Source organism: Pseudophryne corroboree, chromosome 2 (genome assembly GCF_028390025.1).
Source record: "Pseudophryne corroboree isolate aPseCor3 chromosome 2, aPseCor3.hap2, whole genome shotgun sequence".
Taxonomy (NCBI): Eukaryota; Metazoa; Chordata; class Amphibia; order Anura; family Myobatrachidae; genus Pseudophryne; species Pseudophryne corroboree.
This window is the reverse complement of record NC_086445.1, coordinates 1,014,415,645-1,014,443,372: the sequence shown is the minus strand read 5'-3', so window position 1 is coordinate 1,014,443,372 and position 27,728 is coordinate 1,014,415,645. Positions and strand designations below refer to the sequence as shown.

The 27,728-nt window shown below is 46.6% G+C and overlaps 1 protein-coding gene and 1 long non-coding RNA gene across 12 annotated transcripts in view; one reads left to right on the top strand and one right to left on the bottom strand.

Annotated features, from left to right (window-relative positions):
* LOC135050285 (uncharacterized) overlaps window positions 1-18,508 on the top strand; it is a 181,364-nt gene extending 162,856 nt beyond the window's left edge. For both annotated transcript variants that reach the window (XR_010241592.1, XR_010241593.1), the window contains exons 2-3: window positions 270-396; window positions 18,162-18,508. This is a non-coding gene — a long non-coding RNA (uncharacterized LOC135050285). The remainder of the gene's footprint in view (window positions 1-269; window positions 397-18,161) is intronic.
* Window positions 17,303-27,728, bottom strand: part of LOC135050278 (integumentary mucin C.1-like) — a 545,228-nt gene continuing 534,802 nt past the window's right edge. For 9 of the 10 annotated variants that reach the window (XM_063956666.1, XM_063956671.1, XM_063956670.1 and 6 more), the window contains 3 exons: window positions 24,603-24,746; window positions 18,136-18,279; window positions 17,303-17,604 (listed from right to left, as the gene is read on the bottom strand). In XM_063956666.1, coding sequence (XP_063812736.1) covers window positions 18,146-18,279; window positions 24,603-24,746 — 278 coding nt within the window. In that variant the 3' untranslated portion in view covers window positions 17,303-17,604; window positions 18,136-18,145. The remainder of the gene's footprint in view (window positions 17,605-18,135; window positions 18,280-24,602; window positions 24,747-27,728) is intronic. The other variant, XM_063956676.1, reaches the window with a different exon arrangement.

The window sequence follows — 27,728 nt, the reverse complement described above, 5'->3', positions numbered from 1 at the left end:
AGGGGCATAGAGGGAGGAGTCAGTGCACACCAGTAGTACTAAATCTTTCTTAGAGTGCCCAGTCTCCTGCGGAGCCCGTCTATTCCCATGGTCCTTGCGGAGTCCCCAGCATCCACTACGGACTACGAGAAATAGATTTACCGGTGAGTAAAATCTTATTATCGAGTTACTCTTTAACATGCAAACAGGCACATTAATTGTTTTAACAAGTAAGGTCCACGCCACGGCACTGTATTACTAAGGTTGTTTACATGCTCCTCTGTTGCCAGGCAGCATGGCCATGGACGCGCCTCCAGGCGCCGGCGCGTCACTTCCGCTGAGACGCCGGAGACGACGGGCTGGACGCCGGGACGGCGCGGCCAGCGGCACACACTGGAGGGGATGTTGCTATGGGGGGTAAGTTCTATTTAAGCACATTATGTACTGTAATGCACTAATCCTGACGAAGGGGGAGACCCCGAAACGTTGACATGCACTATTACAAGTTTTAAGTTTTTTCAAGACTCTGAGTGCCGCCTCATCTTTCCACGTTGGTATCCATATGGTTTTTGCACCTGGAGGAGGGCACCTGAGCAAGCCAGCCCCATCGTCGGGGCAGTGCCCAGTGCCGGAGCATAAAATTGGTTATATATAATATATATATATATATATATATATATATGTATATATATAAAAATCGTATGTATGTATTAGAGATGTGCAGCAGGTATTTTTCGTGTTTTGTGTATTGGTTTTGGATTCAGTTACACGGTCGTGTTTTGGATTCGGACGCGTTTTGGCAAAACCACCCTTTTGGATTTTTGTCGGATTCGGATGCGTTTTGGATTCGGGTATTTTAAAAAACAAACTCAAAAACAGCTAAAATCATAGAATTTGGGGGTAATTTTGATCCTACAGTATTATTAACCTCAATAACCATAAATTTCCACTCATTTCCAGTCTATTCTGAACACCTCACAATATTATTTTTAGTCCTAAAATTTGCACCGTGGTTGCTGGATGACTAAGCTAAGCGACCCAAGTGGGCGGTATAAACACCTGGCCCATCTAGGAGTGGCACTGCAGTGTCAGACAGTATGGCACTTAAATAAATAGTCCCCAAACAGCACATGATGCAAAGATAAATAAAAAAAAGAGGAGCAAGATGGAATTGTCCTTGAGCCCTCCCACCCACCCTTATGTTGTATAAACAGGACATGCACACTTTTACAAACCAATCATTTCAGTGACAGGGTCTGTCAAACGACTGTGGCTGAAATGACTGGTTGGTTTGGGTCCCCACCAAAAAAGAAGCAATCAATCTCTCCTTGCACAAACTGGCTCTACAGAGGCAAGATATTGACCTCATCCTCATCCTCCAATTACTCACCCCTTTCACTGTGTACATCCTCCTCCTCACAGAGTATTAATTCATCCCCACTGGTCTGGAATCCACCTGTGTACTTTCTGGAGGCAATTGCTGGTAAATGTCTCCACGGAGGAATTTATAATTCATTTTGATAAACACCATCTTCTATACATTTTCAGGATGTAACCTCCTACACCGATCGCTGAGAAGGTGACCGGCTGAACTAAATACTCTTTCGGAGTACACACTGGAGGGGGGGCAACTTAGGTAACATAAAGCCAGTTTGTGCAAGGGCCTCCAAATCGCCTCTTTTTCCTGCCAGTATACGTACGGACTGTCTGACATGCCAACTTGAATGCTGTCACTCATATAATCCTCCACCAATTCACCTTTCAATGTTGACAGAATCATATGCAGTGACAGTAGACATGTAATTAATCGTTGGCAGGTCCTTCAGTCCGGACCAGATGTCAGCACTTGTTCCTGACTGCCCTACATCACCGCCAGTGGGTGGTTTGGGAAATTGTATCCTTTTCCTGGCAGCTCCAGTGGCGGTAGAAAATGAAGGAGGAGCTGTTGGCGGGTCATGTTCCGCTTGACTTGACAATTGTCTCACCAGCAGGTCTTTGAACATCTGCAGACTTGTGGCTGCCAGAAAGAGAGATAAAACGTAGGCTTTAAACCTAGGATCGAGCACGGTGGCCAAAATGTAGTGCTCTGATTTCAACAGATTGACCACCCTTGAATCCTGGTTAAGCGAAGTCCCACATGCCTAGCGGAATCGCTCTGTTTTAGCTCCTCCTTCAATCTCTCCAGGTGCTTCTGCAAAAGCCTGATGAGTGGAATGACCTGACTTAGGCTGGCAGTGTCTGAACTGACTTCACGTGTGGCAAGTTCAAAGGGTTGGAGAACATTGCACAACATGGAAATCATTCTCTACTGCGCTTGAATCAGGTGCATTACCCCTCCTTTGCCTATATCGTAGGCAGATGTATAGGCTTGAATGGCCTTTTGCTGCTCCTCCATCCTCTGAAGCATATAGAGGGTTGAAGTCCACCTCGTTACCACCTCTTGCTTCAGCTGATTGCAGAGCATGTTCAGGAGTGTTTGCTGGCGCTCCAGTCTTCGGCACGCGGTGGCTGAATGCCGAAAGTGTCCCTCAATTTTTCGGGCCACCGACAGCATCTCCTGCATGCCCCTGTCGTTTTTCAGAAAATTCTGCACCACCAATTAATTGTATGTGCAAAACATGGGACGTGCTGGAATTTGCCCACATGTAATGCACGCACAATATTAGTGGCGTTGTCCGATCACAAATCCCCAGGAGAGTCCAATTGGGGTAAGCCAATCTGCGATGATGTTCCTCTGTTTCCGTAAGAGGTTGTCAGCTGTGTGCCTCTTCTGGAAAGTGGTGATACAAAGCGTAGCCTGCCTAGGAACGAGTTGGAGTTTGCGAGATGCTGCTACTGGTGCCGTCGCTGTTGTTGCTTTGGGAGGCAATACATCTACCCAGTGGGCTATCACAGTCATATTGTCCTTAGTCTGCCCTGCTCCACTTGTCCACATGTCCGTGGTTAAGTGGACAGTGGGTACAACTGCATTTTTTAGGACACTGAGGACACTTTTTCTGATGTCTGTGTACATTCTCGGTATCGCCTGCCTAAAGAAGTGGAACCTAGATGGGATTTTGTACCGGGAACAGAATACCTCAAGCAATTCTCTAAGTCCCTGTGAACTAACGGTGGATACCGGATGCACATCTAAGACCAACATAGTTGTCAAGGCCTCAGTAATCTGCTTTGCAACAGGATGACTGCTGTGATATTTCATCTTCCTCGCAAAGGACTGTTGGACAGTCAATTGCTTACTGGAAGTAGTACAAGTGGTCTTCCGACTTCCCCTCTGGAATGATGATTGACTCCCAGCAGCAACAACAGCAGTGGCAGCAACAGCAGGTGTACCACTCAAGGATCCTCCGGAGGAATCCCGGTTAGGAGAGGAATCCTCAGTATAGACAGTGACATGGCCTGCAGGACTATGGACGTTCCTGACTGAGGAGGAATTTGACGTTGAGGAAGTTGGTGGTGTGGCTTGCAGGAGCTTGGGTACAGGCGGAAGAAGGGATTTAGGTGTCAGTGGACTGCTTACGCTCTTACCCAAAGTTTTCACAACTTGACACTGACTTATGATGAATGTGCTGCAGGTGACTCCCAGCAGCAACAACAGCAGCGCCAGCAACAGCAGCAGTAGGCGTTCCACTCAAGGATCCATCGGAGGAATCCCAGTTAGGAGAGGACTCCTCAGACTTGCCAGTGACATGGCCTGCAGGACTATTGGCGTTCCTGTCTAAGGAGGAAATTGACATTGACGGAGCTGGTCGTGTGGTTTGCAGGAGCTTGGGTACAAGAGGAAGAAGGTATTTAGTGGTCAGTGGACTGCTTCCGCTGTCACCCAAAGTTTTTGAACTTGTCACTGACTTATGATGAATGCGCTGCAGGTGACGTATAAGGGAGGATGTTCCGAGGTGGTTAACGTCCTTACCCCTACTTATTACAGCTTGACAAAGGCAACACACGGCTTGACACCTGTTGTCCGCATTTCTGTTGAAATAATTCCACACCGAAGAGGTGATTTTTTTTGTAATTTGACCAGGCATGTCAATGGCCTTATTCATCCCACGGACAACAGGTGTCTCCCCGGGTGCCTGACTTAAACAAACCACCTTACCATCAGAATCCTCCTTGTCAATTTCCTCCTCAGCACCAGCAACACCCATATCCTCATCCTGGTGTACTTCAACAGTGACATCTTCAATTTCAATATCAGGAACTGGACTGTGGGTGCTCCTTCCAGCACTTGCAGGGGGCGTGCATATGGTGGAAGGATCCACCTCTTCCCGTCCAGTGTTGGGAAGGTCAGGCATCGCAACCGACACAATTGGACTCTCCTTGGGGATTTGTGATTTAGAAGAACGCACAGTTCTTTGCTGTGCTTTTGCCAGCTTAACTCTTTTCATTTTTCTAGCGGGAGGATGAGTGCTTCCATCATCATGTGAAGCTGAACCACTAGTCATGAGGAACATAGGAGAGGGCCTTAGCCGTTCCTTGCCACTCCGTGTCGTAAATGGCATATTGGCAAGTTTACACTTCTGCTCAGACGATTTTAATTTAGATTTTTGGGTCATTTTACTGAACTTTTGCTTTTTGGATTTTACATGCTCTCTACTATGACATTGAGCATCGGCCTTGGCAGACGACGTTGATGGCATTTCATCGTCTCGGCCATGACTAGTGGCAGCAGCTTCAGCACTAGGTGGAAGTGGATCTTGATCTTTCCCTATTTTACTCTCCAAATTTTTGTTCTCCATTTTTTAGTGTGTGCAATTATATGCCAGTAATATATCTGGAATTATACAGCAGTAATGTCTGGAATTAGATACCACTAGATAGATACCAGATGGGTGTAGTACGGCTGACCGGCGGTCTCCTGACCGCCGGTCAGCTTACCGACGCCGGGATCCCGGCGGGGAGGGGCTAGTGCAGCAAGCCCCTTGCGGGATCGCTGCGCTCGCCACGCTGCGGGCTCGGTGGCGACCTGCGGTCACCACGGGTTCTATTCCCATTCTATGGGTGTCGTGGACACCCACGAGTGGAAATAGTCCCTGTTGGTCGGCATGCCGACCATCGGGACAGTGACCCGTCGGGCTGGTGGAGGAGGTCATGTGACTGTCGGTCAGCTGACCGGCGGTCACATGAATACCACCCATACCAGATACCACTGTGACTGGAATGATGATGACCTATGCACAGTGACAGGACACTGCCACAGCACCCTACAGCAGCAAGATGCAGCACAAGACACTGTACTAGTATTAGTAATGTAGTATTACTGAGCACCACAAGACAATGAGCAGTAATACTGAGCACTGATGATACTGAGTACTGATGATACTGAGCACTGATGATACTACAGAGAACTGACACTGAGAAGCACGATTAGCACAAGACACTGTACTAGTATTAGTAATGTAGTATTACTGAGCACCACAAGACAATGAGCAGTGATACTGAGCACTGATACTGAACACTGATGATACTGAGCACTGATACTGAGCACTGATGATACTGAGCACTGATGACACTACGGAGAACTGACACTGAGCAGCACGATTAGCACAAGACACTGTACTAGTTTTAGTAATGTAGTATTACTGAGCACCACAAGACAATGAGCAGTGATACTGAGCACTGATGATACTGAGCACTGATGATACTATGGAGAACTGACACTGAGCAGCACGATGCAGCACAAGACACTGTACTAGTATTAGTAATGTAGTATTACTGAGCACCACAAGACAATGAGCAGTGATACTGAGCACTGATAATACTGAGCACTGATGATACTACAGAGAACTGACACTGAGCAGCACAATTCGCACAAGACACTGTACTAGTATTAGTAATGTAGTATTACTGAGCACCACAAAACAATGAGCAGTGATACTGAGCACTGATGATACTACAGAGAACTGACACTGAGCAGCACAATTCGCACAAGACACTGTACTAGTATTAGTAATGTAGTATTACTGAGCACCACAAGACAATGAGCAGTGATACTGAGCACTGATGATACTGAGCACTGATGATACTACAGAGAACTGACACTGAGCAGCACGATTAGCACAAGACACTGTACTAGTATTAGTAATGTAGTATTACTGAGCACCACAGGACAATGAGCAGTGATACTGAGCACTGATGATACTACGGAGAACTGACACTGAGCAGCAAGATGCAGCACAAGACACTGTACTAGTATTAGTGAGCAGCACAAAAGCACTCTGGAATTGTCACCCCCCAGATACCACTGTGACTGGAATGATGATGACCGATGCAGTCACAGGACACTAACACAGCACCGTACAGCAGCAAGATGCAGCACAAGACACTGTACTAGTATTACTGAGCAGCAATAAGCACTGATACTGAGCACTGATACTGAGATCTGACACTGAGAGAACGTAGCCACGTCCTCTCTGTACCCTCTACAATGCACGAGTGAAAATGGCGGCGATGCGCGGCTCTTTATATGGAATCCGAATGTCGCGAGAATCCGACAGCGGGATGATGACATTTTGCCTCGTTCAGGTTTTCTGAGTCAGGTGGGAACAACCGAGCCTGGCTCGGACCCGTGTTTGACACGTAGAGTTCGGTAGGGTTCGGTTCTCAGAGAACCGAACCCACTCATCTCTAGGTGTATGTATATATGTTCCAGCATAAATCTGGAATGGCTGGAGCAATTTACACCAAACTTGGTACACGTATGCCTTACAATCTGGAAAAAAATACTGAGGGGGTAAGACCCCCCTAGCACCCCTAGGGGTGGGGGTGGGAAGGGGGTGACATGTAAAAATCCATAGTTTCCAGGCATAACCCTGGAATTCCTGAAGCAATTTACACCAAACTTGATACACATATGACTTACAATCTGGACAAAAAAACTGTGGGGGTAAGCCCCCCCCCCAGCACACCTAGGGGTGGGGGTGGGAAGGGGGTGACATGTAAAAATCCATAGTTTTTGGCATAACTCTGGAATGCCTGAAACAATTTACACAGAGGCACACATGGGTAGGGGCCTCCCACAGCAACAACAGCAGCGGCACCAGTAGCAGCATCTCGCAAATGCCAACTCGTTCCTAGGCATACTACGCTATGTATCACCACTTTCCATAAGAGGCACACAGCTGACAACCTCTTACGGAAACTGAGGAACATCATTGCAGAACGGCTTACCCCAATTGGACTCTCCTGGGGATTTGTGATATCGGACAATGCCACCAATATTGTGCGTGCACTACATCAGGGCAAATTCCAGCACGTCCCATGTTTTGCACATACAATTAATTTGGTGGTGCAGAATTTTTTGAAAAATGACAGGGGTGGGCAGGATATGCTGTCGTTCGCCCCAGAAATTGCGTGCCACTTTCGGCATTCAGCCACCGCGTGCCGAAGACTGGAGCGCCAGCAAACATGCCGGAACCTGCCCTGCCATCAACTGAAGCAAGAGGTGGTAATGAGGTGGAATTCAACACTCTATGGGGTAAATTTACTAAGATGCGAGTTCTATTTAAGATGGGATGTTGCCCATAGCAACCAATCAGATTCTATTTCTCATTTATCTAGCACCTTCTAGAAGATAATACCTGAAATCTGATTGGTTGCTATGGGCAACATCCCATCTTAAATAGAACTCCCATCTTAGTAAATTTACCCCTATATGCTTCAGAGGATGGAGGAGCAGCAAAAGGCCATCCAAGCCTATACATCCACCTACGATATAGGCAAAGGAGGGGTAATGCACCTGACTCAAGCGCAGTGGAGAATGATTTCCATCTTGTGCAAGGTTCTCCAACCCTTCAAACTTGCACCACGTGACGTCAATTCAGACACTGCCAGCTTGAGTCAGGTCATTCCCCTCATCAGGCTTTTGCAGAAGCAGCTGGAGAAACTGAATGAGGAGCTAAGACAGAGCGATTCCGCAGAGTATGTGGGACTTGTGGATGGAGCCCTTCATTCGCTTTGCCAGGATTCAAGGGTGGTCAATATGTTGAAATCAGAGCACTACATTTTGGCCACCGTGCTCGATCCTAGGTTTAAAGCCTACGTTGTATCTCTCTTTCTGGCAGACACAAGTGTTCAGAGGTGCAAAGACCTGCTGGTGAGTAAATTGTCAACTCAAGCGGAACGTGACCCGTCAACAGCTCCTCCTTCAATTTCTCCCGCAACTGGGGCTGCAAGGAAAAGGATAAGATTTCCTAGCCTACTTGCTGGCGGTGATCCAGGGCAGTCAGGAGCGAAAGCTGACATCTGGTCCAGACTGAAGGACCTGCCAATGATTACCGACATGTCTACTGTCACTGCATATGATTCTGTCACCATTGAAAGAATGGTGGAGGATTATATGAGTGACAGCATCCAAGTAGGCGTGTCAGACAGTCTGTATGTATACTGTCAGGAAAAAGAGGCAATTTGGATGCCCTTGAACAAACTGGCTTTATTTTACCTAAGTTGCCCCCCCCTCCAGTGTGTACTCCAAAAGAGTGTTTAGTGCAGCCGGTAACCTTGTCAGCGATTGGCGTAGGAGGTTACTTCTACAAAATGTGGAGAAGATGATGTTCATCAAAATAAATTATGAATTCCTCCGGGAAGACCTTTACCAGCAATTGCCTCCAGAAAGTACACAGGGACCTGTGATGGTGGTTTCCAGTGGAGATGAATTAATACTCTGTGAGGAGGAGGATGTACACAGTGAAAGGGGTGAGTAATTGGAGGATGAGGATGAGGTCGACATCTTGCCTCTGTAGAGCCAGTTTGTGCAAGGAGAGATTGATTGCTTCTTTTTTGGTGGGGGCCCAAAGAAACCAGTAATTTCAGCCACAGTCGTGTGGCAGACCCTGTCGCTGAAATGATGGGTTTGTTAAAGTGTGCATGTCTTGTTTATACAACATAAGGGTGGTTGGGAGGGCCCAAGGACAATTCCATCTTGCACCTCTTTTTCTTCTTTGCATCATGTGCTGTTCGGTGACTAGTTTTTTTATGTGCCATCCTGTCTATAACTGCAGTGCCACTCCTAGATGGGCCAGGTGTTTGTGCCGCACACTTGTGTCGCTTAGCTTAGTCATCCAGCTACCTCATTGCACCTCTTTTTCTTCTTTGCATCATGTGCTGTTTGGGGCCTAGTTTTTAAATCTGCCATCCTGTCTGCCACTGTAGTGCCACTCCTAGATGGGCCAGGTGTTTGTGCCGCACACTTGTATCGCTTAGCTTAGTCATACAGCCACCTCGGTGCAACCTTTTGGTCTAAAAACAATATTGTGAGATGTGAGGTGTTCAGAATATACTGGAAATGAGTGGAAATGAATGTTATTGAGGTTAATACCGTAGGGTCAAAATCACCCCCAAATTCTGTGTTTGTCGCTGTTTTTATGTTTTTTCAAAAATCATCTAGATCCAAAACCAAAACCGAAAGGGTGGTTTTGGCAAAACCAAGCCAAAAGCAAAACACGAAAATGGAATTAGAACCAGAACCAAAACACGAAAAGTGCCAGCCGCACATCTCTAGTGTTCACTTTGCATATGTGTGCCAGTAAACTGCAAGTATCCAATCATATCAAAGTGTTATGGGCCCTACACACTGGCCGACATCACTGCACGATATGAACGATCTCGTTCTTTAATGAACGAGATAACGTTCATATCGTGCAGTGTGGAGGCACCAGCGATGAACGATGCGCGGCCCCGAGCTTGTTCATCACTGGTGCCATGTCGGCTGTGCATGCATGCCAATATGGACGAGATCGTCCATATTTGTCTGCACGTCTACGGCTCCAGGTGACGGGGGGAGTGAAGAAACTTCACTCCCCCCGTCACTGCCCCCCCCCCCCCCCCCCGCCGCCGGGTCGCCCGTCGGCCGTATTGGCCGTCGGGCAGCTCGGCGGCACATCGCGTAATGTGTAGGGCCTACTACAGTATCATAGCAATTTAGTGCAGAAAACCGCTGGCCAGTCTCAGAGGTTGGGAGAAATATCTAATTTTTAAACCACTGAAAAATTCCAGCAGTGCAATTTATTATTATGAGCGAAAAATGACCCTTTTATTATTTATTTGCAGTGAGTGGGTAGGGTTTAGACTTCTTGGATAGTGGTGGCGACAGTGCCACCTGCAGGTTATTCACTAAACAGCATCTCTGAAGAGAAGGAACTGCCTGGCAGTGGTTTAGCACTGTACTTCTGCACAGAGGGGGTCCTTTACGAGTCTTGATCGCACGCTGTAATTTTTTTCAGCGCAGCGATCAGGTCACTACTGCACATGCACCACAATATGCAGGCGCGTCGTACAGGTACAAAGCGGATCGTTGCTGAGCGATGGATTTAACATAGAATCCATTCGCACAGACGTTCGCAAGGAAGAGGGCATTTGTGGGTGTCAACTGACCGTTTTATGGGAGTGTTTGGATAACTGCAGGTGTGTCCATGCGTTTGCAGGGCGGGTGTTTGACGTAAATTCCGCGACCAGACAGGCTGAAGTGATCGCAGCAGCTGAGTAAGTTCATACCTACTCAGAAACTGCACAAAATGATTTTGCAGACGTTTGCACACTTGCAAAGCAAAAATACACTCCCCTATAGGCGGCGACTATCTGATCGCAGCGCTGCAAAAAGTAGCTAGCAAGCGATCAACTCGGAATGACCGTCATTGCCAGCAGTATTCGCCTCACTAAATAACACTAAATAATGCAGTTTATCTTGTGTCATAAAGTATGAGACATTGGGGCTGACAATGTATAGGGTATACGTGCCCACGTGGCACTGGCCACTCCCCCATGGTTCTGGCCACACCCACACAACACTGCTATCCTGCTTCTCAATAGGCCCTTGAAGATTTCAGCCACAGGCCCATGTGGCCCTAATGCGCCTTACACACTGGGCGATTACACTGCAAGATATGAACGATCTCATTCATTAATGAACAAGAGAACGTTCATATCTGTCAGTGTGGAGGCACCAGCGATGAACGATGTGCGGCCCCGCGCTCGTTCATCGCTGGTGCCCTGTCGGCTGTGCATGCAGGCCAATATGGACAAGATCGTCCATATTTGCCTGCACGTCTACGGAGCCGGGTGACGGGGGGAGTGAAGAAACTTCACTCCCCCAGTCACTGTCCCCCCCCCCCCCGGTCACCCCTCTACCGTATCGGCGGTCGGGCAGCTCGGCGGCACATCGCCGAGTCTGTAGGGCCCATTAGTTCGGCCATGGCTGTGTGAAATCTCATAATTAACATGCGGTTCAGGGGACACGACCACTTAACCTTTTAAAAACCCTCCACCAAGTCACACAGTGCATGCGTCCCAGTGATTCATAGTCGGATGCTAGTGCTCGTGCAGCTGGGAATTTGTATGCCGATACTGAGCTAACGCTGCCACCACCTGGTGGAAATGTACTGCTCGTAAATCTCAGCATCTGCGTACAAACAGGCAGCAGTGCTCACAGATCCTCCGACTATCGTCCATCTTAGTAAACCTACGGTCGTGCAGAGTGGCCGCGTGCACTGAGACGCCAGAGACATTTTCATTGTGTACAGAATTGCAGACGCAGGCTGAGACACTCTCTGAAAACAGTCACGACATTCCTGCTTTTTTTTTTGCCACCACGGCTATTTGCCTTCCTCAAAATGATCCCTGCCTGTCAATCACTTTGCGAATAAACCCTCTTTGTACACACCATCACAACACATACAGTATACAGTCAAGTTAGATGCATATGCAGTAGGTCGATAATCGCTCAGCTATGGCCGGTGTAATGGTTAGCATTACTGCCTCACTGCACTGAGGTCACGGGACAGATGCATCATCGATTGGAAAGTGATAAAATGGAGAGTGATAAAGTACCAGCCAATCAGCTCCTGTCATTTTTCAAACACAGCCTGTGACATGGTAGTGAGGACCTGATTGGCTGCCACTTTTTCACTCTCCATTTTATCACTTTCCAAGCGATGATGCATCAAGCCCCATGTGTTTGATTCCCACCATGCTCATAACTGTGTGGAGTTTGTATATTCTCCCCGTACTTACGTGGGTTTCCTCCTACTATCCAAAAATATACTGGTAGGTTAATTCGATCCCAACAAAAATTAACCCTAGCGTGAATGTTATCTCCCTTTACTCTCCCACCCGTCCTCTTCGCTCTGCTAATGCACGCCGACTCTCCTGTCTTCTGATTGGGTGTGGTTCATCAGATCAACAGTGTCTAGGTCGACAATGTTTAGGTCGACCACTATAGGTCGACAGTCACTAGGTCGGCATGGATGGAAGGTCGACAGGGTTTCTAGGTTGACATATGCTAGGTCGACAGGTCTAAATGTCGACATGAGGATTTTTTTTTGTGTCATTTTCTTCGGAAAGTGACCGGGACCCCAAATTAGTGCACCGCTTCGCTCGCCATGCTTCGGGCATGGTGCCTTCGCTTCGCTCGGCACACTTTACCGTTCCAATCGTTGTCTACATGGATCGTTAAGTATGAAAAAATCCCCCAAAAATATTTTTTTAAAAACTCATGTCGACCTTTAGACCTGTCGACCTAGCACACGTCGACCTAGAAACCCTGTCGACCTTCCATCCATGTCAACCTAGTGACTGTCGACCTATAGTGGTCGACCTAAACACTGTCGATCTTCAGACAGGATCCCCTTCTGATTACTTCCTCCCACTCCTATCTCCAAGATTTTTCACGTGCTGCTCCATTTCTCTGGAATTCTTTACCTCTCCCCCTCAGACTCTCCACCTCTCTACAAAACTTCAAACGGTCTCTTAAGACCCATTTCTTTACCAAACCCAGCCAAATCTCATCCTAACCCTCTGTTCCACGCTCTCTATGTACCCCATCTGTGTCACCCCTGTCTGTCTGCCCCTCCCCTTGGAATGTAAGCTCTCACAAGCAGGGCCCTCTTCCCTCATGTGCTTATCCTTTTTCTTACTTTAATAATCCTCAACTGCCCAAATCCTGCAGTTTTTTGGCCACCTGGAACTTACCTCTATGTTGTTTACTGGTGTAGTTATGCTTAGTTACCCTGTACTTGTCCTAAATTGTCTTTAACTGTAAGTCACTGTTTTCCTGTTTGATTATTCATGTACTCTGTAATTGGGCGCTGCGGAACCCTTGTGGTGCCATATAAATAAAGGATGATGATAATAATAATAATAATAATAATAATAATAATGTGTGTGCATGTACATGCGGCTGGGAAAATAGACTGTAAGCTCCACTGGGGCAGGGACTGATGTGAATGGTCAAATAGTATCTGTAAAGCGCTGCGGAATATGTGTGCGCTATATAAATAACTGGTACTAATAACTACGAAAAAAATCTGCATTTAATCCACCTTTGAATCAGGCTCATTGGCACAGATCAGAATTGCATGAATCTGGCTGCCATGTTCAGATGAAGATTTTACATCTCTATAAGATGGATGCAATCTCCGATGGGGCTACCTATAGTGCGTCTTAATACGCATAGCAGCAGAATGACACCGCAGGCAGCCAGTGAGCGCCTCAATATGACAACCATCGGTCCGGCATTAGCATCAAGACGCAGTAGTAGCTGCATCAAGAGACGCATTTGCGACTGCTACCACCTCAGAATCAGGCCTTAATGGCTATTAATGCAAACTGATATTTACTTCACTAGTCATAAGCCCTATTAAATAATAATCTACATAAGCAAATATATGAATGTTAAATTGCAAAAGATATATTAAATGTAAAGGGTCACCACCACTCAATTTTATACAAATGACTCAGCCTAACAAATATATTTCTAAAGAGCTATAAAAAAAAAATAAAAAAAAAAAGATTCAATGACAAAACTTTATTAGAGCCATTGGGTACACTGTATTTCTGGCCTTATTCAGCATCAGTTGTAATTTTGTTATAACGGAGATTGGCGGATTATCTGCCGCCTGCGCATGTGAAGTATTTACATCAAGGGTGCACAGACTTTCACAATGCCATCGCATCCAGGCATGATATGATCGCGTAGTGATTGAAAGCTGGCAGGTGTACAAGGGCGGCGACGCAGCGTTGGTGGGGAGTGGCGCGGGAAATGCTTGCGTGTCATGGCCGTTTTCAGGGCAGCAGGGTGACACCACCTGCAATTGCTGCAATGGAAAACATGGCGCCGGTGTGCCTGCATATGCAGGCTGGCTGCGTATACACAGTGGCGCGGGGGAACTGGTATTCCCGATGTTTCTCAGTTTCTGCGATGCATTCACATTTTAAATTTGAACGCATAATGGGGCGGTGCTTCACATGCTGGTGGCCCTGCACTGGGCTGGGCTCAGCAAATGAAATTTAGCAGCAGCAGTTCTGCGATTTAAGCAGAACTGCTACTAAAGCTGAATAAGGCACTTAAATGGAAGAGGGTGACCCCATTGCCGGATCCACACCCTGGAAAAAGTGGTATATGAGAAAAGACTTCATATCGCCAGCCATCTTGAAGCTGTGCTAGATCCTGCCCGGCAATAGCTGCTGTAATATGGCCATAGGTGTTCGCAACACATTTTATTAGGGGGTGCATCGGGGGGGGGGGGGGGTGTCTAGCTCCACCTACTGGGCATGTCTTGCCCCGCCACTTGGCATTCCTTTCCATTCCTTATGCAACTTACCTTTATGGTAGGTTCTCACAATTGGCAACCTCTTAAGAAATATATTCTTCTTGGGCAGACAGCGTCTTCAGTTGGTAATTGCTCTTCAAGTACAGTGGGATACCACATGGTCTTGAAGATGCCTGTTTGTGTAGCAATATAACCAATGTCATCATCATACAACAGAGGTTCAACCATACCCATGTCACCTCCTGCCCTATGTGCCTCTCAGCCACACTATCTCCTATCTGCATCTCTAACAATCCCTCTCACTTTGTGCCTCTCAGCCTTCCCCTCCTCACTCTGTGCCTCTCAGCCTTCCCCTCCTCACTCTGTGCCTCTCAGCTGACACTCCAGCCACATGAGGTCTAGCATCGTCTTGCATGAGGAGGAACCCAGGGCCAACCGCACCAGCATATGGTCTCACAAGGGGTCTGAGGATCTCATCTCGGTACCTAATGGCAGTCAGGCTACCTCTGGCGAGCACATGGAGGGCCGTGCGGCCCCCCCAAAGAAATGCCACCCTACACCATTACTGACCCGCTGCCAAACTGGTCATGCTGGAGGATGTTGCAGGCAGCAGAACGTTCTCCTTGGCGTCTCCAGACTCTGTCAAGTCTGTCACATGTGCTCAGTGAGAACCTGCTTTCATCTGTGAAGAGCACAGGGCACCAGTGGCGAATTTGCCAATCTTGGTGTTCTCTGGCTAATGCCAAACATCCTGCACAGTATTGGGCTGTAAGCACAACCCCCACCTGTGGACATCGGGCCCTCATGGAGTCTGTTTCTAATGGTTTGAGTAGACACATGCACATTTGTGGCTTGCTGGAGATCATTTTGCAGGGCTAGGGCTGTGCTCCTCCTTGCACAAAGGCGGAGGCAGCGGTCCTGCTGCTGGGTTGTTGCCCTACTACAGCCTCCTGATGTACTGGCCTGTCTCCTGGTAGTGCCTCCATGCTCTGGGCACTATGCTGACCGACACAGCAAACCTTCTTGCCACAGCTCGTATTGATGTGCCATACTGGATGAGTTTCACTACCTGAGCCACTTGTGTGGGTTGTAGACTCTGTCTCATGCTACCACTAGAGTGAAACCACCAGCAGCTTTCAAAAGTGACCAAAACATCAGCCAGAAAGCATAGGAGCTGAGAAGTGGTCTGTGGTCACCACCTGCAGAACAACTCCTTTATTGGGGGTGTTTTGCTAATTGCCTATAATTCCCACCTGTTGTCTATTCCATTTGCACAACAGCATGTGAAATTGATTGTCAATCAGTGGTGTTTCCTAATAGGCTCTACACACTGGCCGATATTTTGAAAGATATGAACGATCTCGTTCATATCTTTCAGTGTGGAGGCTCCAGCGATGAACGATGCGCGTCCCCACGCTCGTTCATCGCTGGTCCCCTGTCGGCTGTACATGCAGGCCAATATGGACGTCGCTCGTCGGCCGTATCCACCGTCGGGCAGCTCGGCGGCGGGTCGGCCAGTGTGTAGATCCCCTAAGTGGACAGTTTAATTTCACAGAAGTGTGTTTGACTTGGAGTTACATTGTGTTGTTTAAGTGTTCCCTTTATTTATTTTTTTTGAGCAGCGTATTTGACTCTCTAGCCAGCCCACATGTCTATTATATGGTATGTGTTTATGTAATCAATACTCATGTGGTTTCATTTGTTATAAAATTTAATTATTGATAAATACAGTTTGTAATCACTCTGTTTATGCGGGCTAATTCAATATACACCCATTGTTCTGTTGGTCTTTATCAATCTCATTTTTTATTTACCAGGACCTGGAACCAGTTAAGCACCTTCAGACTGCCATACCCCACCATGAAAAGATAAGACCTCCTTTTCACGCAAAATTGTTTTCTTTTCATGGTGGTGGTACAGCAGTTGTACACCTGCCTACTGAAGGTGCTTACCCGAGTTCCATCTTCTTATCATATTGCTGGAAACACAGCAATTACTGACCACCCCTACCCTGTATTTTTTTTTATTAAATACAATTTTGTTTAATCACAGTTGGGTTTATCTTTGTGATTACGTTCCATACATAAGACTGGATGAGATTTACTAGCCCTGTCATCTGGGAGTGGAAAACATTTTGAGATTCATCATACTTCAGCACATCCCTGGTGTCTAGAATGGAACTTGGGAACCTATCTTTTGGATGGGTCTGTCTTAATCACCATTTCATCCACTGTTCACATGTGGAGCTTGTAATAAGTGACCACTGGGAGGCACCACTGTGGACATTTGGGACACCCACCGCCTGCAACTAAAAGATGCAAGAAAAGCACTGCAGTTGCCTCAGGCAGATCTTGAGATGGGGCCTGGTGGGGACACGGGATCTCTACCCCCTGTAACTGAAGGCTGCAAGGAAACCCACCAAGTTGCATGGGCCCTTTTTCACATTTAAACCAGTTCTCAGGCGAGCCATGATTGTCCCAACTTTTGTGGCTGTAAGTACTTTGTCTCCTATTCCTTTGACTATTATAGGATCACATGTGCTCAATGTAGTGATTGCATCTAAAATGTCTTGTGGCACCTGAGTCAATATACCAGCAATTCTTTAATTGTGCCTATACAATGCTGTGTGTCATTTGTCAGATGTTTGACCCAAGTGTTTATTTTAATGAAGCTTAATCAGAGGGAGAGTGTGTCCAGGAGGTGAATTAGTAAGCAGTAAGTTAGAGTCTTGGAGAAGTCATACGTGTTTATGGTATGGAATAAATCACACAGAGCCAGAAGAGTGCATTAAGGACTTGTTTATATATTTGATTATACAAATGTGATTTGTAGGGTGTAGTATGTTGGGAATCAATGTATTGATAAGGAAATCCATATACAGTATGAATACAAAACATGGATATTAATTATAATGCTGTAACACTTCTAGAAATGATCAATTTTTATTCTAAACCTTGATAAGCAATAAAGAACAGCTCTCTAGTTTATTAAAATCACATTTAAAGATCAGAAAAAAAGCACACAGAACCAGGATGTGTCTGTACGGAGACTCAGATGCTTGTTACGAGCTGGTTATACTGCGTATCTGTAAGAAACAAACACATTATCACAACAGAGGCAGGTTTTACCCTAAGAAACAGAAATACAGTATAAGATGTGTGCAACTACAGGGCTACAGTGACCTCGCACTGGGCTGAGTACGATGGCTTTGATATATTGAAAATATACAAAAGGAAACATGTCTGTGTAATGTTATACATACAGTACACAGTCAGGTACAAGGCTATTTCTAAACTGTAAGTAGCACTGTATGATAGAAATGTAGGGGATAATTCAATTCAGCACAAAGTTTGGCTGCACGCACCACAGTATTTTCTGACAGCCAATCATTGCTAATTTTCTAACGCACCTCTATAGGGTATAAGGGAGAATGAATGTTACAGCCATGTAGTGCCTTCACATGAATGTTACACTTTGGGCTTACTGGTGGAGTCAATCATGAATTATATAAGAATATACAATTAGATTTTTAATAAAACACGATTATAATACACAAGAACTCAAACTATTAGTTTAAACAGACTGTCTCCAATAGGTGATACATTATGTGCATTACCATTAGTATTTCATTTATATCCATAGAAGCACCAGACAGTCTTGGGAATACTGGAGTCGAAACAGCAGCCTCTAGCCAGACAGTCCTTGGAGCCGATGTTGGGATATCCGCAGTCTTTCCTCAGCTTGGGCCTCACAGAGCATCCTGCACACAACAGGAAACACAGCAATGTCATCAGAGGGTACAGCACTACACACACACAGATGGTCACAGAGGGTCAGACACTCCCTGCCCAATGACACTGACCTCCCCCCCGTGCTGTACCACTTCTAGCCAAAGGACCAACAGTGACAATTTGTTACCCCGTGTCTCTGGCGCTGAACAAGTACTGTAAGTTCTGCAGAGCAGAGTAAAAGAATTCTACAAAAAAGTTCAGGGTAGAGGTGTGTGTGTTACTGTGAGCGAGAGTGGAGTGTGTACGAGTGTATGTGTGGGTGAGTATGAGTACATGTGTGGGTAAGTGTGATCTGTGTGATCTTGCCTGTGCACATAAATGTATTCAAAGCGGTGATAAAATTCACATTCCCACCATGAACAGTTACAGGAACAGCTTTATGAAAGACCTGCAATGTATTTTCAATGTTATTGCCAGCAAGTCAGAGTTTGAATAAACCATACCTCCCAACTGTCCCAATGTTCGCAGGACAGTCCTTTGTCGGGACTGTCCGACCTGCGGGCAACACTGTCCCATGGTGGGGGAGGGGGCAGTTGGAGGCTCCGGTCACTGCTTCTCTGCTTAGCAGCTGTGAATAGACACTGTGCGTATGCGTCTATTCACGGGAGACATAGGCAGTGGCGTAACTAGACATTTTAGCGCTGTATGCAAGAAACAGCATCAGCACCCCCCATATGCAAACCAGTGCCAGTGCACGCTGTAGGAGTGTGTCAAAAATATAGGGGCTTGGCAACAGAGCTCCCTTTTACCCAGTACGGCAGGCAGAGTCCTTTCTTTTTTTTTTTTTTTTAAACATTAAGCAGACAGTCACCCTGCACCAGGCAGCCCCCTTATACACACGGCAACCAGTAGTCTCCCCCCCCTCCCCCCCCCCCGTTACTTTAGTGCAGTCAGGGGCAGAGTATGGCAGCGGAAGGTCATGCAGCAGGTACACCGTCTCACCCCTTGCTGCAGCTCCCCTACCACCTCCAATCCGGCTTCTTCACGCCTCAGCACCGGGCTGCTGGGGTCCACCTGCGATGTCCTCTCACTGCCGAGGCTCATCCTTGGCTCCTCTGCCAGAGTCTGCTCTTCTCCAGATGCCGTGTCAGCACGGTCTACAAGTTCCCTGGTGTCTGGAAGGGGTCCTTACCTCCAGGTAGGTGTCCTCTGCGGTGCCTGCGCTGCCCCTGTCTGGCCACACTGCTCCTTTTCTTCTCCTCCTCCTCAGGAAGGAGGAAGGGAGGGGGGGGGGGTGCGGAGGGGGGGGGGGGGCTGTCATCCGTGAAGTCAGGTATGCTGGCTGCTCCTCTGGGTCAGTGCTGCTACAGCTCCTCTCCTACGGCATCTCCCAGTCCTTCCCACACAGTCAGGTAGGGGCTTCAGCATTTTGATTTCGTCACAGGGGTCCTCTGTGGTTGCTGCTTCTCACTCCAGTCTGGGTTCCGTGCGGTGATGGTGGCATGTGGGGGGGAGGGGGAAGACGGGGACATGAGCCAGGTGAGTGTTGCTGGTCGTCCTGCACCTCCTGCTCACCTAGTTACTCTGACAGTGGAGGGCCCAGGCTGCACACACAGCCACCCGTAGCTATTCCCGGCGGCGGTGGCTGTTTTGTGAGAAGGGGGCCCGGGACTGTGAGGACATGTGTATCTGGCACTGTGGGCATATCTGGCAGGTACTGTGGGGGCATTGCTTTATCTAGCACTGGAGGCATATCTGGCACTGGGCTCTGGGGGCATATCTGGCAGAAACTTGGCTCTGGGGGCATGTCTGGCACTAGGGTTTTGATTTAATGAGGGTGGTTAGGTACCTGCATAAAGAGTCTACCTTGATGTGGTGGCAGGCTTGATCATTTTTGGCTAAAATATCTCCCTAAAATATTTAATTGGAAAAGTGTGTGTGTGTGTGTGTGTGTGTGTGTGTGTTTGGGTTGGGGGGGGGGGGGGGGGGGGGCACTGCCTAATTTGTCAGTCCCAGGCCCCACAATTTCTGGTGTCAACCCTGCCAACAGCTCACAAAGCACTGGATAGGCTCACTAGGTAACAAAAACAGGCGTGGCTTGCAATTGGGGTCTCTGAAGACACCCGCCCATTCCAATAGGCCATGCCCTTTTTGGGCAGGTGTCCCTCTCCATGGGATTCTAATGTTGGGAGGCAGGAATGGATAAAATCTCTCTACACACATAGGGGTTGATTCGAGTCATATGCAATTCAGCTGCATTGTATCTTTGACTACAGAGAGATCTGCATCTATTTTCAGAGTCACCGGCATCTATGTGACGGCACCGGCCCCTATACATCCATGAGGGACAGTAGCACCATCACTATTACCAGCCCTATTCTTGGTGTAAGATCAGTGTGAAGTCACCTGGATCTCTGGATACGCTCAGCCCTGAATAGCTCACAATGCCGCCTCCCACAGCGCACTTATCCCATGTGTGAGGGCCCCTGTACCCACCCAGTGTCACTCATTTAGCAGATGCGGCTCAGTCTTGTATTACCCCCGAGTAGCAGATCTGCAGGGGTATGTATGTTTATTTCATACACATCCGCAATGCAAAATATTGCAGATACGGTTGCTTGTACTGTATACTCTTGGGAAAACCGCAATCTTCACGCTGTTATGCTGATGCAGCCAAGCTCACAGTTGCTACATCTGTGCTAAACGTGCACACCCAGTGGGGCCAGGTGTGCCCGCGCCTACCCGTACCGACCTTCGGCATTTGTCACTCTAATTTATGCGAATGGGGTACAGAAAAGCACGCGGTCGCGCCTAACAAGATGTAGCCACGATGAGCGTGGTTACATCTGTACATTGCTTTTTATCTGGATGGAGCAGAGCACACAAGATCAGCACAAATAGGAAATATTACAATGCATGACAAAAAAAAGATGGGAGCTCTACTGCAAGGACTAACCCTTGACAGTGCCTACTGCATAATTGCCAAGATGTCCCAGATACTGTACATAGAAAACAGTTGCATTTGATGAATCACACTTAACTGATACCCAGGGAGGATCTAGACCTTGTGGCTACCAGGGTGAAAGTTTCCTTTGCCACCCCCATGCCCCAACATGTAAAAGAGGGATAGTACGCGCCATAGACAAAAGATAGGGGTGTGGCTTCATGGGAAGGGGCGTGGTCAGTTGTGCACCCTGTAGAGTTGCACCCCCAGTACTGTGCCCCCTAGTTTCGCCGCTTACCAAGAAAATTTAATTAGAATAAATAAAAATTACTAAATACCATCCCCGCTCCTGCCCTCCATCTCCGGCCAATGATGTCTCTCCCACAGCATAGCATAGAATTGACACTAGAGGTCAGTTATGACCTCTAGTGTATGAGCCGCTCCCACAATGCCGTGCAGTGTGTGATGACGTCATTGCACACAGCACAGGCACCAGTAGCGGATCTTGCCACGGCGGTAGCACCCTCCGGAAAGCAGCCCCCTAGGCAAAAATGCCCGTGGCAAGATCCATGACTGATTATACCTTTTAACATGTAAATATCAATAAATGTTACCACAGAGCATAAGAAAAACACTAAGAATTGCACTCAACATTCAGAAAAAAAAAAAAAAAAAAGGAATTTTTGTGGAGTTGGTCAATTAAAAAAAAAAAATAAAAAAAAAAATGGGAGGAACAACAATTTCCAGGGAATATATCTTCATACCCTAGTCATACTTGCCTACCTGACCCTCTCCATGAGGGAGAAAATGCTCTGTTCCTGGACTTTCCTGGTAATGTATGATTGCCATCACCTGTGGTGAAACCTTTCTTATCCATTACCTAGCTCACCACAGGTGATGGCAATCATACATTACCAGGAAAGTCCAGGAACAGAGCGTTTTCTCCCTCATGGGGAGGGTCAGGTAGGCAAGTATGACCCTAGTCTGCGCCTGGAAATTAACATCAGCTGGCTACTATGTATTAGTGGGCAGTGCTTGCTCTTTATATGCCCACCCACTTGTATGACATCATAAAAGAGCATAACTGACAACCTAGGCATACACTATATAATTTTCTGGCAGACCATCTGTCCAGTCTGTCTGGTTGGAATGAAAATCTGGTAATTAACTATTTTTCCTAAACACTGGAAAAATCGAGAAAAATGGTCAGACAAGTTGGTTAAAACAAATATTCGACCAATTTGTTTGAACAACTATTTTTGTCCTTTTTCCAGTGTTTTGGTGTCAATTGTTGATTGCGAATTGCTCTCATACTTTACATTACCAGATTTTCATTCCAACCACCCAGATTGGACAGATGGTCTGCCAGATAATTGTGTAGTGCAATGGTCAAACTCTGTCCTTAGGATCCAACACAGTTTACAGTTGGCCCCTTCTTTCTCTGCCAATGCTCCCTCCTAGCCACAGGACCAGGCCAGCCCCCTTTAGCCCACCCCCTTCTCTTATCAATATGACTAGGCCAGCCCCCTTTAAGCCCTATGCGGGTCTGCTCTCTCACGGTCAGAGGACCAAGCTCCATACACTTCACATCCTCGATTACCCTCTATCCAGCTCTGTCCCGGCTGGAGGAGCAGGCCCAATCCCTCCTCTTCCCCTAAGCCAGCCTAGTCCCTGTTTCTTCTCTACCCTTTTCTGGTCCAGATGGAGGATCAGGCCCCACCCCCTTTTCCTCCTCGGCAAGTCCCCGCTTTCCTTCTCACTGATCTGACGCAGCTGGAGGACCAAGCTCCACCCCCTTAGTCCCAACAGCCAGCCCTGCTCCCGCTTCCCTTTAACCTGCTCTGTCCCCGCCGGAAGATAAGGCCATGCCCAATTCTACCCCTCAGCCAGTTGCCTATTTCCTCTACCAAGTGCTTTACTAGACTGAGAACAAAGCCTCTCCAACATTCAGCCATGCCACCACTTTCCCTCTACCTTGGTCTATCCTGGTTGAAGAGGCTCAGGCCCTACCCTTTACTTCCCCTCAGCCAGCCCCCACTTACCCTTCTCCACCTAGTGCTGTCCCAGCTATATGACCAAGCCCCCACCCCCTTCTTCCACTTCGAGAAGAATATATTTTTGCACCTGTGTCCACCACTTGCTAGAACCATCAGATCCAGTTTCGGGCTAGCTACTGTGATCAGAGCTCAGTTGGGAGCAGGCAGCAGTGGGAGCGTACAAGCCAGGACTCTGGTAGCAGTTAAGTGAGGGCAGCGAGGAACATTAAAATTGGCCACAGGAGGAGGGCTGATGCGCATGACCAACAGCAGCTCCACCTCCCATGGGCCTTTGCAGAGACAGTGACACCATCTCCCTGCAGCTATGGTGCCATCCAGCCTCCCACCCAACCCACAAAGAGCACTAGCATTATTAATGTGGGGCATTAATATGTGGCATTATGTGTATAAGGGGGTGCCAATACTGTGTGGTGTAACATGTATAATGGGCACTACTGTGTGGTGTAGTGTGAATAAGGAGCGATACGGTGTGGTGTAATGTCAACAAGGATCGTTCTGGTCAACAAGGAGCATTACCGAGTAGTGTAATTTCAAAAAAGGAGCATTATGGTGGGTACTACTGTGAGGTGTAATGTGAATAAGGGACACTATAGTGTGATATGTGAAGATTATACTAGTGTGTGACATAATTTGAATTAAGGGTACTGTTTGGCTATGCCTATTCCCAGCAATAACACCAGTTTGTGGCCTGTGTACCTTTGGCACGCACTCACCCAATTTCAAACATGCTCTTGCTGGCATAGGGCACTAAAATGAGGATAGCTATGGTTTAGGGGTGATGGATGTTGCTGGCTGCTGCTGTGATCGGTGCTGCTGTGCTATTGGTGCTTTGCTGGGAGAAGGGTGCTGGGTCAGAGGTGGAAATAGCAGCAGTGCTAGGGGACAGCAGCCAAAATCTTGCCTAGGGCATCAAATTGGTTAGGGCTGGCTGTGACCCAGATGCATAATCTCCTGGTATGTAAAAGTATGTGTGATTTCATTACTTGCATGTAATTAGAATTGCCTGTTTGTAGAGGTTGTTCAGTGATGTATAGTTCATGGAGCATACATGGCCTAGTGCTTACTTATCACAGAGTAATTTAGCTCCTTTGGTCAACTGATCATTTGGGTTCAGCCGCGTTAAAATCAAAGTAATTTTTTAGTAGCAGTTAATCAAACTTTGAACATCAGCTGATAACAGGAAATTTCCACTTAAACAATGAAATTTTCTTATATACTGTCTGACCATGGCTAAGAATAAGGGATACACAAGCAAAACTGAGCTATGGGCATAATTCATGTTTGTGCACCATCAAATCTGTAATCAATAGCACTACATGCTCCCACTCTACCACTGCACTCTATACTCTACCTGTGCTTTTGGGGTAAAAACACCATTTATCCCCGAGAACACTGGAATTAAAGCAGCAGCCTCTGGAATAGCATTCCTTATCACTTATCCCAGGAAATCCGCACTCTTCACGCTCTTTGATGCCCACACTACATTGCTGTTTATCTGGATGGAGCAGAGCACAATAGGAAATATTACAATGCATGACAAGAAAGTTGGGAGCTCTATTGCAAGTACTCTGTATTTGACACTGGTTAGTTTCCAACATTGCAAACATGTCGCAGATACATAGAAAACACTGTTACCCGAGATTGCTCTCGGGAAATTATCAGTTGGCAACTATGCATGAGTGGGCGGTGCTTGCTCTCTATATATCTGCCTATTTGTGGGACATAATAAGAGCATAACCAATAGTAAAGCTGGGCATACACAATACAATTATCTGGTAGACCATCTGTCCAATTTGTCTGGTTGGAATGAAAATCTGGTCATGCATCAACTATTTCCTAGACACTGGAATATGGAGAAAAATGGTCAGACAAGTTGGTTAGAACAAAATATTCAACCATTTTTTTTAACAACTATTTTTGTCCATTTTCCATTGTTTAGGAGTAAAATGGTTGATTGTGATTTGCTCATACATTACCAGATTTTCATCCCAACTAACCAGATTGGAAAAATGATTTGCCAGATAATTGTATACCTAGCTTTACTGATGGATCTATGTACCTGGAAGGCTTTATTACTAGTGTACCTCATGACTAAGGGCTCCCATCATTTATTGTATGCTACTACTTAAATTAGGCCTAAACTATACAATTAACGGTCAGATAATCTGTGGTTGGAATGGAAATCTGGTAATGGATGAGAGCAACTGAATCAACCATTTGCTCCCAAACACTGGAAAATGGACAAAACATGTATGTGAAAACAAAATTTGTATAATTGACAGGTTGACCATTTTCCAGTGTTTGGGAGCAAATGGTTGATTCAGTTGCTTTCATCCATTCCAACTAGAGATGAGCGGGTTCGGTTTCTCTGAATCCGAACCCGCACGAACTTCATGTTTTTTTCACGGGTCCGAGCAGACTCGGATCCTCCCGCCTTGCTCGGTTAACCCGAGCGCGCCCGAACGTCATCATGACGCTGTCGGATTCTCGCGAGACTCGGATTCTATATAAGGAGCCGCGCGTCGCCGCCATTTTCACACGTGCATTGAGATTGATAGGGAGAGGACGTGGCTGGCGTCCTCTCCATTAGAAATTAGATTAGAAGAGAGAGAGAGATTGTGCAGAGTCAGACAGAGTTTACCACAGTGACCAGTGCAGTTGTTGTTAGTTAACTTTTATTTATTTTAATATAATATATCCGTTCTCTGCTATATCCGTTCTCTGCCTGAAAAAAAACGATACACAGCAGCAGCCAGTCACACAGTGTGACTCAGTCTGTGTGCACTCAGCTCAGCCCAGTGTGCTGCACATCAATGTATAAAAGGCAAAGCTTATAATAATTGTGGGGGAGACTGGGGAGCACTGCAGGTTGTTATAGCAGGAGCCCCCAGGAGTACATAATATTATATTAATTTAAAATTAAACAGTGCACACTTTTGCTGCAGGAGTGCCACTGCCAGTGTGACTAGTGGTGACCAGTGCCTGACCACCAGTATAGTAGTATATTGTTGTATGTATTGTATACTATCTCTTTATCAACCAGTCTATATTAGCAGCAGACACAGTACAGTGCGGTAGTTCACGGCTGTGGCTACCTCTGTGTCGGCAGTCGGAACTCGGCAGGCAGTCCGTCCATCCATAATTGTATTACAATATATACCACCTAACCGTGGTATTTTTTTTTCTTTCTTTATACCGTCGTCATAGTGTCATACTAGTTGTTACGAGTATACTACTATCTCTTTATCAACCAGTGTACAGTGCGGTAGTTCAAGGCTGTGGCTACCTCTGTGTCGGCAGTCGGCAGGCAGTCCGTCCATCCATAATTGTATTATTATTATAATATATACCACCTAACCGTGGTTTTTTTTTCATTCTTTATACCGTCGTCATAGTGTCATACTAGTTGTTACGAGTATACTACTATCTCTTTATCAACCAGTGTACAGTGCGGTAGTTCACGGCTGTGGCTACCTCTGTGTCGGCAGTCGGCAGGCAGTCCGTCCATCCATAATTGTATTATTATTATTATAATATATACCACCTAACCGTGGTTTTTTTTTCATTCTTTATACCGTCGTCATAGTGTCATACTAGTTGTTACGAGTATACTACTATCTCTTTATCAACCAGTGTACAGTGCGGTAGTTCACGGCTGTGGCTACCTCTGTGTCGGCAGTCGGAACTCGGCAGGCAGTCCGTCCATCCATAATTGTATTACAATATATACCACCTAACCGTGGTATTTTTTTTTCTTTCTTTATACCGTCGTCATAGTGTCATACTAGTTGTTACGAGTATACTACTATCTCTTTATCAACCAGTGTACAGTGCGGTAGTTCACGGCTGTGGCTACCTCTGTGTCGGCAGTCGGCAGGCAGTCCGTCCATCCATAATTGTATTATTATTATAATATATACCACCTAACCGTGGTTTTTTTTTCATTCTTTATACCGTCATAGTGTCATACTAGTTGTTACGAGTATACTACTATCTCTTTATCAACCAGTGTACAGTGCGGTAGTTCACGGCTGTGGCTACCTCTGTGTCGGCAGTCGGCAGGCAGTCCGTCCATCCATAATTGTATTATTATTATAATATATACCACCTAACCGTGGTTTTTTTTTCATTCTTTATACCGTCGTCATAGTGTCATACTAGTTGTTACGAGTATACTACTATCTCTTTATCAACCAGTGTACAGTGCGGTAGTTCACGGCTGTGGCTACCTCTGTGTCGGCAGTCGGCAGGCAGTCCGTCCATCCATAATTGTATTATTATTATAATATATACCACCTAACTGTGGTATTTTTTTTTCTTTCTTTATACCGTCGTCATAGTGTCATACTAGTTGTTACGAGTATACTACTATCTCTTTATCAACCAGTGTACAGTGCGGTAGTTCATGGCTGTGGCTACCTCTGTGTCGGCAGTCGGCAGGCAGTCCGTCCATCCATAATTGTATTATTATTATAAT